This window comes from Chrysoperla carnea, chromosome 1 (assembly GCF_905475395.1).
Source record: "Chrysoperla carnea chromosome 1, inChrCarn1.1, whole genome shotgun sequence".
Taxonomy (NCBI): domain Eukaryota; kingdom Metazoa; phylum Arthropoda; class Insecta; order Neuroptera; family Chrysopidae; genus Chrysoperla; species Chrysoperla carnea.
In genome coordinates, this window is record NC_058337.1 from 139,249,695 (window position 1) to 139,264,709 (window position 15,015).

Here is a 15,015-nt window from a genome sequence, read left to right on the forward strand (position 1 = left end):
TTTAATATTTGTTATGGGAAAAATATAAAAAAATTAAATTTTAGCTGCTTTTCGCCTATATTTCTGAATATTTCATTACTTTTAAGAAAAATGTTTTTTTATGGAATAATATAAATACAACATATATAATCAATTACTAATGTCTAAAGCCGGTAGTTTGGTTTACGCTTTCATCTGAGAGATGAAAGTTTGATTATAGCGACTAGAAGTCGCATATCAAGCTAAAGCTTATTCGAGTCTTATGTTAGAAATCATGTCTGATTCATGTGCATCAGTATGCTTATTAATATATTCTTTAATTATATCATCAGTCACATTACCACTAGTAGCACTAAAGTAACCCCGTGCCCACAAATGTCTACCCAAGTATTTTTGTTTTAATATTGGAAATTCCTCTTGCATCTTCTTTGAAGATCTGACTTTCGCTTTTTGTACAAATTCACAGATTTTTATATGAGGTGGAATATTAGCAAAAATGTGTATATGATCGCTTGATACTACTCAATTTTCTATTTTAATACCTAATTCTGTTGCTACCTGTGCAATAATTTCTCGAACCCTCTTTTTTATATCGTAAGCTAATACCTTATATCGATACTTTGTAATCCACACTATGTGATAGCGATGATAGTAAACTGTATGTGATTTCCTGCTGTAATGTGTCATAGTGCTTATGATGCTAACGCATCATCGTGCACATGGCAAGCTAAAGCTTCTCCATCTGGAAGATGGAGGTTTGTACCTCAGTAGAAGAGTCATGTATGTTCTGGGCCAGTTTGACCTCAAGTAACCCCGTTTTGATGGTACACTTTTCAAAAAAGGGCAAACCTAGGTGAATGTTGGAAACCTCGGAAGTTGGAGGGGATAGATGACGTCATTGACCAATAGTAGCGCTGTAAAAATCAAGATGGCGTTGGGAGGTGTGGTGGGGGTGAGGAATGACATAAACGGGGCTTGACCAATAGTGATGGGCGTGGTTGACAGGAGTGTGTTTCTTGGAAGTGGGGCTTAAATGGGGCGGGAATTGGACGTTAGATGAGATAATCGAGCCCACTTTCAATAGTAAATCAAGATGGCGTCGGGAGGTGTGGTGTTGGGGGATAATGGCTGCCTAAGCATTGATGACGTCATTGGCTTTGACCAATAGTAGCGCTGTAAAAATCAAGATGGCATCGGGAGGTGTGGTTGAATTGGTGGGGAGGAATGGCTGCCTAAGCATAAACGGGGGGATGACGTCATTGGCTTTGACCAATAGTGGCGGAGAGTGAACGGGGGGCGGGACGTTGACATTAGTCAGCAATTTTCAAGAATATGTTAATTAGACCTTGAAAAATATTGTAATTTGACACTTTAAATATACATGATAAAATTCAAGATACGTGACCGGATGTTAATATTTTTTATGATTAAGCAATGTAATATGACACTTGAAATTTACATAATAAAAATACATGTTCAAACTTGTTTGAATGGACTTTGATCTTAAAATAATTTCACACGTGTCAGCAATTTGCAATAATATGTTAATTTGACCTTGAAAAATATGATATCATCATCTTGTAACAAGTTCAAACTTGTTTGAAATAATTTTACATGTGTCAAAACACGTGACCGGATGCTAATATTTTTTTATGATTAAGCAATGTAATATGACACTTGAACGTGTTAGATAATTATTTGCAAATCTGAATTCCAAGAAAAGAATATTATGAGTCAGCAATTTTCAAGAATATGTTGAAATAGATATCATCTAACCTTGAAAAATATTGTAATTTGACACTTTAAGTATACACGATAAAATTCAAGATACGTGACCGGATGTTAATATTTTTTATGATTAAGCAATGTAATATGACGCTTGAAATTTACATAATAAAAATACATGTTTAAACTTGTTTGAACTTGTTTAAACTTGTCTGAATTCCAAGAAAAAATAATTAGTTTGAATTACGATTCTAAAAATATCAAATTACAACTTTTTTAGTGGGGGGGATAATGCTATAAAAAGTGATGTACGTAGCTGTTGAAGTATCTCTTTTGAAATTCACCTTTGCTTCAGTTAGTTTTTCTGCATATATTTTTTACATTATTTTTATTATTATTATTATTATTATTGTCTCATCTATTTCATAGCAGGGCTGAGCCCGATTTAGTTTACCGCACGGACACAGTCAAGTGACGGTAAACTGTTTTTTCCTTGTTCTGGTCTGTCATGTGAACCGGAGAATGTGTGTGAGTGTGCGTGTATATTTGTGAGGGTATTTTTGTTCTTGTAGTGTGTATAAATGTATGTGTGTTTATTGTGTTCAGCGACCTCGCCTTTTGGGTGATGTGTGTGGTGTTGTATTGTGTTGTGCTCGCTTTCGCGTTCGATGAGCGATTGGGACGTTCTCCGTCGGTTTTGAATAGTGTGCAATTTGGCCATGTGTGAGTCTTGTGAGTCTTACAATGGGTGAAGTGTTTTGTGTGAGGTTTTGATTTATTGGTGGTGGTACGTGTATGGGTGTTGTGGTTAATAAAGTTATACTATGTTGTGTTTCTTGTGAAGTGTTTTGTGTTTTGTTTGAGACATCTGATGGTCTTGATATTTGATCTTGTGTGAGGCTTGTTAACCGAGCAATGGGTGGTGTGTTATGTGTTTCGTTTCGATAAAGTGGGGGTGGTGCGTGTATGAGTGCTGTTGTAGTGTAAGTAATGATGTTGTGTTGTGATGAGTTTGTTTCTTGTGTATTGTTTTGTGTTTGGTTTGGAGAATGTGCTGATGTTGCGTGTGTGAGTGTTGTTGTAGATGTGCTGTGTTGTGTCGGGTATATTTCTTGCGTTATGTTTTGTGTGTGTAACTGTGTGTTGTGTGGGTGCTGGTGTGAAGTTTCCGTGTTTGGCATGAGTGTGTTTGCATTGGTCGGAGAGTATGTTGTGTTTGTTGTTGTTTGTTGAGCAGTGGTTAATGTTTGTGTTTGGAGAGTGCTGTGTCCCATAGAGAGAAACTTTCTCACTATACGGCAAGTATTAATTATAACTGCCTTTTGTAATTGTATGTATGTGTTTTTGTGTAGTTCAAGTGTATGCAGACTGTTGTGAAGTGTTGTTGGTATGACGCCTATCGAGCTTAGTATCACCGGAACGACAACAACTGTTGTCATTTTCCATTGATTCCTCAGATCGACAGCTAGATCGGTGTATTTTGTTAGTTTTTCAGTGTGTGTAGACTGAAGGTTGTGTGTGTTGGGTACTGCAATGTCTATGAGGAATGTGGTTTTTGTGTGTTTGTGTATAAGTGTAATGTCTGGCCTGTTGTAGTGTACCGCCTTGTCTGTGATAATTGTTCTATCCCAATATAATTTGTGCGTGTTGTTTTCGAGAATTGAAGATGGAGTGTATTTGTAGTATGGTGAGTTGTCTGTTGTGAGTTTGTGTTTTATGGCGAGTTTTTGGTGTATTATTTTTGCTACCTGATCGTGTCTGTGTTTGTAATCTGTTTGGGTAAGACGTGAGCATGCTGATGTAATGTGTTGTATTGTTTCTGGTTTTTGTCGACATTGCCGACATAGGTCTGTTTGTTGTGCGTTGTCTTGGAGTATGTGTTTTTTGTAATTCAGTGTATGTATGATTTGATCCTGTATTGCAAACATGAAGCCCTCGGTTTCCGGAAAGATATTACACTTGGTCAACCAGGCTTGCGAAGCCTCTCGGTCAATACAGTCGTGACTAAGCTCATGAAAATACCTTCCATGTAAAACCTTCGTTTTCCATGTCTGCATGTTTGTGGATGTGTGTTGTGTTTTGGTTGGTGGAAGAGAGTGTTGTGTTGTGTGCATGTTAAGTGGCGTGTATGACTTGTCTGCGGATGTTATGGCATTGTGTAAGTGTGATGTGTGTGTTTTAGATTGGAAGTACTCGCGTAGGCTATGGAGCTGGCGATCGTGTAATAGTTGGATATCTGTGAGACCACGTCCTCCTAAAGACCGTGGTAAAACCAACCTGGCTGATGATGAGTGTATGTGGTGTATTCAGTGTTTTGTCATGATTGTTCGTGTTTTAATTTGTATGTTTTTAATGTCTGTCTTTGTCCACTTTATGATTCCGAAGGAATATGTGAGAAATGGTGTAGCGTATGTGTTGATGGCTCTAACGGTATTTCTTTGAGGCGTTATTGGTACCACAACATCATGAAGACATGGAAATGGATCATGGGTCTTATACAAAAAATATTCAAAAACATGTACCCTACAGTGTAGGTTACTATGTTCATTGTACCCATGATCCCAACCAATCGTTTTATAAGGCATACCGTGGTGCTGATTGTGTCAAGTGGTTTGTTCATGAACTGGAACAAGTAGCGTACTCATTAGAGCAAAAAATAAAACACGTTAAACCAATGTATCCGCTCACCGTCGAACAAGAACTGGATTTTATGTCAGCAGAGAAGTGTCACATTTGTGGTAAAGATTTCGTATCCAATTCCATACGTGTTCGCGACCATTCACATCGCACAGGTAATGCAGGTTATTTATTATTTTTTAATTTCATCTAATTTTATATTAATCTATTTTAGGTATCTACCGTGGAGCAGCACACCAATTTTGTAATCTGCATTATCAAGATTCAAGGGTGATACCTGTTGTGATGCACAACTTAAGTGGATACGATTCGCATTTTATTATTGAAGCTCTGCTGACGGAAATCGACGGTCAAGTTGATGTGTTGCCCATCAACAAAGAAAAGTACATCAGTTTCACAAAGCACGTCTCGGACATTCAATTAAGATTCATTGATTCCTTCCGATTTCTCGCAGACAAGTTGGAAAATCTGGCCTCATATTTAGATAATGATAAAAAATCCATTTTACATAAAGAGGTAAATGATAAAAAATAATTAATTTTTAATACAGGGTTGTAATTTGTTTTTTAATTTTTTATAGGTCAGTAATGATGAACAATTTCAATTGCTAACGAGAAAAGGTGTATTTCCATATGAATACATGAGTAGCTGGGGACGTCTCCAAGAGACAAAATTACCACCAAAGGAGGCGTTCTACAGTGTCTTAACAGATGAACACATAACGGATGAGGATTATAACCATGCGATACAGGTATGGAACACATTCAATTTACATACACTAGGTGATTATTCAGACCTGTATATGAAAACTGATGTGTTACTACTTGCGGATATTTTTGAAAATTTCCGTAACACTTGTATTCATAGCTATAATCTCGATCCTAGTCACTATTACACACTTCCTGGCTATACGTGGAGCGCCATGTTGAAATACACCAATATCAAATTGGAATTGTTCACGGATATTGATGACTTGTTGTTTATCGAGAAAGGAATCAGAGGCGGTGTAAGTCAATGTTCTAATCGCTATGCTAAGGCAAACAATAAGTACATGGAAGAGGGGTATGATAAAACTCAAGAAGATGTCTACCTTATGTATTATGATGTGGTGAACCTATATGGTGCAGCAATGTGTGGATACCTACCAACAGGAAATTTTAAGTGGGTCGACAAGTAGAAGAGTCATGTATGTTTCAGCGCAGTTGGATGGTACACTTTTCAAAAAAGGGCAAACCTAGGTGAATGTTGGAAACCTCGGTTGAATGCGAAGTTGGAGGGGATAGATGACGTCATTGACCAATAGTAAATCAAGATGGCGTTGGGAGGTGTGGTGGGGCGTGGCTGACAGAGCGTTAGTGTGTTTCTTGGCGGAAGTGGGGCTTAAAGTGGTGGGCGCGGTTTTGGAAGTGGGGGTTAAAAGGGGGCGGGAATTGGACGTTAGATAATCGAGCCCACTTTCAACCCCAAAGTATGGTACACTTTTCCAAAAAGGGCAAACCTCGGTTGAATGCGAAGTTGGAGGGGGGACGTCATTGGCTTTGACCAAAAGTAGCGCTGTAAAAATCAAGATGGCGTCGGGAGGTGTGGTGGGGGAAGGAATGGCTGCCTAAGCATTGATGACGTCATTGGCTTTGACCAATAGTGGCGGAGAGTGAACGGGGGCGGGACGTTGACATTAGTCAGCAATTTTCAAGAATATGTTAATTTTACCTTGAAAAATATTGTAATTTGACACTTTAAATATACATGATAAAATTCAAGACACGTGACCGGATGTTAATATTTTTTTTTTTTATTGAATTAGCAATGTAATATGACACTTGAAATTTACATAATAAAAATACATGTTCAAACTTGTTTGAATGGACTTTGATCTTAAAATAATTTTACACGTGTCAGCAATTTTCAAGAATATGTTAATTTGACCTTGAAAAATATGATATCATCATCTTATAACAAGTTCAAACTTGTTTGAAATAATTTTACATGTGTCAAAACACGTGACCGGATGTTAATATTTTTTTTTTTATGATTAAGCAATGTAATATGACACTTGAAATTTACATAATAAAAATTCATGTTCAAACTTGTTTGAATGGACTTTGATCTTAAAATAATTTTACACGTGTCAGCTATTCTCAAGAATATGTTGAAATTGATTTGACCTTGAAAAATATGATATCATCATCCTGCTACAAGTTCAAACTTGTTTGAACATGTTCAAACTTGTTTGAACATGTTTAAACTTGTCTGAATTCCAAGAAAAAATAATTAGTTTGAATTACGATTATAAAAATATCAAATTACAACTTTTTTAGTGGTGGGGATAATGCTATAAAAAGTGATGTACGTAGCTGTTGAAGTATCTCTTTTGAAATTCACCTTTGCTTCAGTTAGTTTTTTCCGCATATATTTTTTACGTTATTTTTATTATTATTATTATTATTATTATTATTATTATTATTATTATTATTATTATTATTATTATTTTTTGTTTTTGGTATATTTATTATTCTAAACTTAGTCTATATATTTTATACAAAAAACAAATATTACTCAGTTGTAAGTTAACTTTAGTGTTGAACGTTCGGTAACGTATATTTTGCTTAGTATTTGAAAATATAACGGTAAGTGTAAAATTTTTTAAATATTATTGTGAAACTTAAATATAATTTTTTGAAAGATGGACACCTACGAACGAAATGTTATGCAGACGCTAAACGTGGTACCTCAAGGTGGTAGCACTGATATGATGAAGAAAGTGGAGAGAGCGTTGAGGCTCATCAAGACGGTGGAGGAAGCTGAGCGATGGATGATACTTAATAAGCAGAACATCCGCTTATTCAAAAAGATGTTGATGTTAAAGAAAGAAAATCCTCTGCGTCTTGAAGCTAATATTGGACTTTGTAAATCATACCAGCGGCAACTTCACCGACTGCGATTAGATTTAGTTAAGCAAGGTGGTGGTGTCACCAAAAAACAAAATCGACATCTAATCTGGGAGACAATTGAAACCCACCACCAGGGCAGGGTGAAGACTGGTATGATTACCAATTTGGATTATAAAGATCCAAATATATTTTTCAACCGGGCATTTCCAATGTTTAGAAGACACGTTCGGCGTGAGCTAGTGAATCATCCCCTCAAGGTAAGTAAAATTTAAGATTTATAATTTAAATAGTCTAATGAGATTTTATTTCAGGTGTATATTATGTTCACGGGCAATTTCATTAAGCCCACCACCAAAGAGGAGGATTTGAAAACTTTTATAACGTCGGCCAAGGAAATGTATCTGACAACGGACATGCAGGAGTGGTACACTGATCATGCCAAAAACTATTTGTTGAAAAAATTGGAAGAATTCCAGGAACGCGATAGCGGTTGGGCTCTTGACATGATCATAAATATTCGAGTCCACATGAATAAGTACTCTCCGATCACAGCTGGAACATTTTGTGAACTACCACCAGTCATCAAAAATAAATTGGCTGTGATTAATGTCCAGAATAAAGACCAACATTGCTTTTTATGGTCGATAATGTCAGCACTTTACCCGGTTGAAAAGGATCCTCAACGTTTAACTAAGTACCCGCACTATAAATATCATTTAAAATATGATGGATTAAAGTTTCCCATGTCTCTAGATCAAATTAATAAATTTGAAAAGATGAACCCGCAGCTATCGATTAACGTGTACGGCTACAAAGATACGTTTATACATGGTTTGGAAATTTTCCCTGTACGCGTTAGTTCGAACACTGCGGGGCAGAAAATTCATCTATTGGCTGTGGAGAATGGGAACAGTCACCACTTTTGCTGGATAAAAAATTTAGCAAAGTTGAGTCGATCGGGTGTAACAAAACACGTAGGTAAAATTTATTTATGTGATCGATGTCTCAACTATTTTGCTACAGAAGTCAAACTCCAACTCCAACTCCAGCATTCAGTAAATTGTGGTGAAAAAGAAGCGGTGCGGGTACGAATGCCTGAAACTGATGACGAGCGGTTCGTTGAGTTCAAAGATTTCAACAGCAAGGAACGTGTTGAGTATATGGTGTACGCTGACTTTGAGGCACTATTGGTACCACAACATCATGAAGACATGGAAATGGATCATAGGTCTTATACAAAAAATATTCAAAAACATGTACCCTACAGTGTAGGTTACTATGTTCATTGTACCCATGATCCCAACCAATCGTTTTATAAGGCATACCGTGGTGCTGATTGTGTCAAGTGGTTTGTTCATGAACTGGAACAAGTAGCGTACTCATTAGAGCAAAAAATAAAACACGTTAAACCAATGTATCCGCTCACCGTCGAACAAGAACTGGATTTTATGTCAGCAGAGAAGTGTCACATTTGTGATAAAGATTTCGTATCCAATTCCATACGTGTTCGCGACCATTCACATCGCACAGGTAATGTAATTTATTTATTATTTTTTAATTTCATCTAATTTTATATTAATCTATTTTAGGTATCTACCGTGGAGCAGCACACCAATTTTGTAATCTGCATTATCAAGATTCAAGGGTGATACCTGTTGTGATGCACAACTTAAGTGGATACGATTCGCATTTTATTATTGAAGCTCTGCTGACGGAAATCGACGGTCAAGTTGATGTGTTGCCCATCAACAAAGAAAAGTACATCAGTTTCACAAAGCACGTCTCGGACATTCAATTAAGATTCATTGATTCCTTCCGATTTCTCGCAGACAAGTTGGAAAATCTGGCCTCATATTTAGATAATGATAAAAAATCCATTTTACATAAAGAGGTAAATGATAAAAAATAATTAATTTTTAATACAGGGTTGTAATTTGTTTTTTAATTTTTTATAGGTCAGTAATGATGAACAATTTCAATTGCTAACGAGAAAAGGTGTATTTCCATATGAATACATGAGTAGCTGGGGACGTCTCCAAGAGACAAAATTACCACCAAAGGAGGCGTTCTACAGTGTGTTAACAGATGAACACATAACGGATGAGGATTATAACCATGCGATACAGGTATGGAACACATTCAATTTACATACACTAGGTGATTATTCAGACCTGTATATGAAAACTGATGTGTTACTACTTGCGGATATTTTTGAAAATTTCCGTAACACTTGTATTCATAGCTATAATCTCGATCCTAGTCACTATTACACACTTCCTGGCTATACGTGGAGCGCCATGTTGAAATACACCAATATCAAATTGGAATTGTTCACGGATATTGATGACTTGTTGTTTATCGAGAAAGGAATCAGAGGCGGTGTAAGTCAATGTTCTAATCGCTATGCTAAGGCAAACAATAAGTACATGGAAGAGGGGTATGATAAAACTCAAGAAGATGTCTACCTTATGTATTATGATGTGGTGAACCTATATGGTGCAGCAATGTGTGGATACCTACCAACAGGAAATTTTAAGTGGGTCGACACACCAAACATCGAGGATGTTGCAGATGATTCACCAGTCGGGTACATTTTAGAAGTAGACCTTGAAATACCCCAACATCTACATGATAACTTTAGCGATTTACCGCCATGTCCGGAGACAACGAAACCACCTGGATCAAAACAAAAATATCTTCTGTCAACCCTTTACAATAAGACCAACTATGTCGTGCACTACAGGAATTTAAAACTGTATACACAACTCGGTGTTAAGGTAACAAAATACCACCGTGTGTTAAAATTCGATCAATCTGCATGGTTGAAACCATATATTGATTTCAATACCGAGATGCGCAAGAACGCCTCAAATGAGTTTGAAAAAGCATTATTCAAACTCATGATTAATGCTATCTTCGGTAAAACCATGGAGAATGTGAGGAAACATCGGGTTGTGTACATACGAAAAAATTGGGATGGAAAACATGGTGTGAAGAAATTAATTGCCAATCCCAATTTTCACAGTATGATGGTGCTCGACAATGACGTCAGTATTGTTGAAATAAAAAAATCACAGATACGTTTTAACAAACCCATCTACATAGGCTTCACAATTTTAGACATATCGAAAACGTTTGTGTATGACTTCCACTACAACTACATGTACCAACGGTACAACCCCACAAATGTCAGGTTATTATACACAGACACCGATAGTCTAATTTATAGCGTGAAAAATACTGACGTCTATGAGGTCATGAAACAGGATATTAATCGTTTTGATACGGCTGACTATGCACCCGACAACATCTATGGTATGCCACTACGTAATAAGAAAGTCAAGGGTTTAATGTCCGATGAAAATAATGGTGATGTTATGCTAGAATTTGTCGGATTACGTAGCAAAATGTATGCTATTCGGGTGCAAAATAAAAAAGAGACTAAACGATCCAAGGGTCTCAAGAAGTCAGCTATCCGAAAACTTACTTTTGAGGACTATAAGCGGTGTTTGCTTGAGAACCGTAACTTTTACCATGTTCAGCAAAGCATCCAATCCAAGCGACACCGCTTACATACCATCAAACAGCAGAAAGTAGGCTTATCACCATTTGACCAAAAACGATACATTACTCACAATTCATGTGAAACAAAACCATGGGGCCACTATAGCATTATTTGTTGAGTGTAAGTATTTTATATTTTTTGTTTTTAATATTTAGCTAATTTTTGCTGTTGTTTCAGAAATGTGTCCTGCTGTTGTGATGATCCTCAAAGTGGTTCGGTATTGTGATAGGTGTACAAACAATTGATAGAGTAGTGCGCATGAACAATTGATAGAGTAGTGGTGGGGGTGTAAAAAAAAACTGATAGTTAGGTAGAATTATTGTAGAAAACAATTTAGTGTTAGTTTAAACATACAAAATGCAAGACTTTGGTAATCATAATAGTGATAACAACTGTATTGTTAATATGATTAAAGATAATTGTAGTTTAAGTACTTTAAACAATGTGTTAACAAAGTATTTTAAAACATTGGTTAATATGGCAATTAAATGTGGTCGACCGGAAACTTTAAACTACCTTATTGATAAGGTAGAACAAATGGACTTAGAAGTGAAATTTTCCCCATCATCAGACGATGAAGACAAACAAATTTGGAACTGGATTTTAAAAAATATCCACTCTGGACAAACATGGAATTGTAGGACTATCCATTTTTGAACAATCTTACTACAGTGTATTTACATCAGACGAGTTATCCGACTATGTTCAAGTGAAAGAAATAATTGAAAATTATCTTATGAAGAAAGATAATGATGATGATGATGATGATGATGACAATGGACACTTTTCAGAATAATAATTATAATGTATTTTCGATAATTTATAAATATATATTTTTTAAATATTATTATAATACAACTCTGTTTTTATATGTTATAGATAAAATTTTACAATAAAAATAATATTTTTACAATGTGATATGTTTTATTTTTTTTATAAAACACAAATATGTTCACAAAAACGGTCCACTATAAAAGAAGACTTTTTTTATCAATATATGAATCGTGTAAAGAGTCGAACCCTAACCACCGGACTTTAACTTTGGATCCATGTTTAGCTAAGACCTTTTCCACTAAATAAATGTTTGGATCGTGAACTTTTTGTAATTCTTCGGCATAGAAACCACCCTTTATATCTTCGTTGTTGTAGTCCTTCAGTAAATATGTTCTTGGGTTTGTAAGTTTCACCTCGCGAATGGTGAATATTTCTGGTGTCCATGATGGATGAAAACCACGAGCAAACGTCGTTCTAAATTTACTTATCCTTACATGATCGCCAACTGTAAATTTTTGTTTTGGACCCACCATCTTAATATGATTGTATGAATCTTTTAAAATCCGTTTTTCGTTTCGTGTATTGACTTGTGATGGCTTCATCCTGATTGTCCGATGGTATGAATTATTGTACTGTTTAATCAATTCCGGTAATACTTTTATCCATTTATAATTACCATACAAACTGAAATGTTTGTACATCATCGATTTCAGTGTGCGTATAAATCTTTCCACAATACACGCCTTTTTAGTTGAATATACAGAATAATGGTTTATGTTGTACTCTTTCATCAATCTCTTAAATTTTTCATTATAAAATTCCGTACCATTATCAGTTTGAAGGTTTTTCGGTGTACGATCTTTTATAATCTGTTCCATGGCATTAGTGACATCCACCGCACTCTTGGACTTTAGTGGCATAGCCCAGCTATATTTGGAGAAGCAATCGATGACCACCAAAATATACTTAAAGTTGGTATTTTGTCTTGCATACGGGATCATTTCTACCAAATCAGCTTGAAATAAATCATTGAGTCCCTTAATGATTACACGCCTTCTTGGATAATTACGTCGAGCTGGTTTATGTAGCTCATTCACAACAATTCGTCTTTTATCCATCTATTAATTTATATTTTATACCAATGTCAACATATAGTAACATGGAATCGGAGTTTGTATTCATGAAACTTTTAGGAATACCAAACGTTAAATAATCGTTTGATTTTAATGTATTAAGTTTATTTTTATCTATAATACTATCGTTTTTGAAGACCTCACAGTATGTTGGTTTAATATCTAAATGATGTATCATCACAGAGATTGGGAATCTAAATACATAAACTCTTGTATTATTTTCCAATATATACCATGCAAAATCAGTAGTTGGATCAGGATAAAATTGTGTTGGTTGTGTATTACGTATTGATATTCGAAAATAACCATTTAATTTTTTCAGACTCTCGTTAAATATTTCAGTAGTGTTATTGATTTTATCACTAACATGATTGATAAGGGTGTATAAATCCACAGCATCAGTTGAAAATTCTGGACTTGCTACATTACTTATTTTTTTATTTTTTGCATCAAAGTATGATTCTTTATCATCTAATGACAAACACTGTCCAAGACTTTCCAAGTTCACAACATCTTGCTTATTTATAGGTTTCCCGACATTCACAATTCGTCTTTGTTTTGCATCGAAGCAATTATTTCCACCATTACATCGAAGTATTGATTCATTATGTGATGTATATGAATCTTGATAATTTTTGAGGAGAGAACATCCAAATTTATCTATACCGTTCATACTGAGTTCTCAATAGGTTATGATGTAATTTTAATAATTACATATAATAAATATAAAATCTAAACAGGTCTAATAAGAAACAGCTCGGTTTAATACTGCTCTGTATCTAAACAGGTCTGTTTAATACTGGTCTGTATCTGTTTAATACTGGTTTTGAGCTGTTTAATACTGGTTTTGACCTGTTTAATACTGGTTTTGACCTGTTTAATACTGATCTGTATCTGTTTAATACTGGTTTTGACCTGTTTAATACTGGTTTTGACCTGTTTAAGGGTTTAATGTCCGATGAAAATAATGGTGATGTTATGCTAGAATTTGTCGGATTACGTAGCAAAATGTATGCTATTCGGGTGCAAAATAAAAAAGAGACTAAACGATCCAAGGGTCTCAAGAAGTCAGCTATCCGAAAACTTACTTTTGAGGACTATAAGCGGTGTTTGCTTGAGAACCGTAACTTTTACCATGTTCAGCAAAGCATCCAATCCAAGCGACACCGCTTACATACCATCAAACAGCAGAAAGTGGCCCCATGGTTTTGTTTCACATGAATTGTGAGTAATGTATCGTTTTTGGTCAAATGGTGATAAGCCCACTTTCTGCTGTTTGATGGTATGTAAGCGGTGTCGCTTGGATTGGATGCTTTGCTGAACATGGTAAAAGTTACGGTTCTCAAGCAAACACCGCTTATAGTCCTCAAAAGTAAGTTTTCGGATAGCTGACTTCTTGAGACCCTTGGATCGTTTAGTCTCTTTTTTATTTTGCACCCGAATAGCATACATTTTGCTACGTAATCCGACAAATTCTAGCATAACATCACCATTATTTTCATCGGACATTAAACCCTTAAACAGGTCAAAACCAGTATTAAACAGGTCAAAACCAGTATTAAACAGATACAGATCAGTATTAAACAGGTCAAAACCAGTATTAAACAGGTCAAAACCAGTATTAAACAGCTCAAAACCAGTATTAAAAAGATACAGACCAGTATTAAACAGACCTGTTTAGATACAGAGCAGTATTAAACCGAGCTGTTTCTTATTAGACCTGTTTAGATTTTATATTTATTATATGTAATTATTAAAATTACATCATAACCTATTGAGAACTCAGTATGAACGGTATAGATAAATTTGGATGTTCTCTCCTCAAAAATTATCAAGATTCATATACATCACATAATGAATCAATACTTCGATGTAATGGTGGAAATAATTGCTTCGATGCAAAACAAAGACGAATTGTGAATGTCGGGAAACCTATAAATAAGCAAGATGTTGTGAACTTGGAAAGTCTTGGACAGTGTTTGTCATTAGATGATAAAGAATCATACTTTGATGCAAAAAATAAAAAAATAAGTAATGTAGCAAGTCCAGAATTTTCAACTGATGCTGTGGATTTATACACCCTTATCAATCATGTTAGTGATAAAATCAATAACACTACTGAAATATTTAACGAGAGTCTGAAAAAATTAAATGGTTATTTTCGAATATCAATACGTAATACACAACCAACACAATTTTATCCTGATCCAACTACTGATTTTGCATGGTATATATTGGAAAATAATACAAGAGTTTATGTATTTAGATTCCCAATCTCTGTGATGATACATCATTTAGATATTAAACCAAC

General features: G+C 35.2%; 2 protein-coding genes across 2 annotated transcripts in view; one reads left to right on the forward strand and one right to left on the reverse strand.

Annotated features, from left to right (window-relative positions):
• Nucleotides 1-2,306: 2,306 nt before the first annotated feature.
• Nucleotides 2,307-2,978, reverse strand: LOC123296310 (mucin-3B-like). Its single transcript, XM_044877774.1, has one exon. It carries the CDS (start codon nucleotides 2,976-2,978, stop codon nucleotides 2,307-2,309), a length of 672 nt encoding a protein of 223 aa, XP_044733709.1.
• Nucleotides 2,979-4,158: 1,180 nt separating this feature from the next.
• LOC123296320 overlaps nucleotides 4,159-15,015 on the forward strand; it is a 15,794-nt gene continuing 4,937 nt past the window's right edge. Inside the window, exons 1-8 of the mRNA XM_044877784.1 lie at nucleotides 4,159-4,496; nucleotides 4,556-4,857; nucleotides 4,922-5,092; nucleotides 7,025-7,489; nucleotides 7,544-7,831; nucleotides 8,282-8,762; nucleotides 8,822-9,123; nucleotides 9,188-10,151. Coding sequence (XP_044733719.1) covers nucleotides 4,178-4,496; nucleotides 4,556-4,857; nucleotides 4,922-5,092; nucleotides 7,025-7,489; nucleotides 7,544-7,831; nucleotides 8,282-8,762; nucleotides 8,822-9,123; nucleotides 9,188-10,151 — 3,292 coding nt within the window. The 5' untranslated portion in view covers nucleotides 4,159-4,177. The remainder of the gene's footprint in view (nucleotides 4,497-4,555; nucleotides 4,858-4,921; nucleotides 5,093-7,024; nucleotides 7,490-7,543; nucleotides 7,832-8,281; nucleotides 8,763-8,821; nucleotides 9,124-9,187; nucleotides 10,152-15,015) is intronic.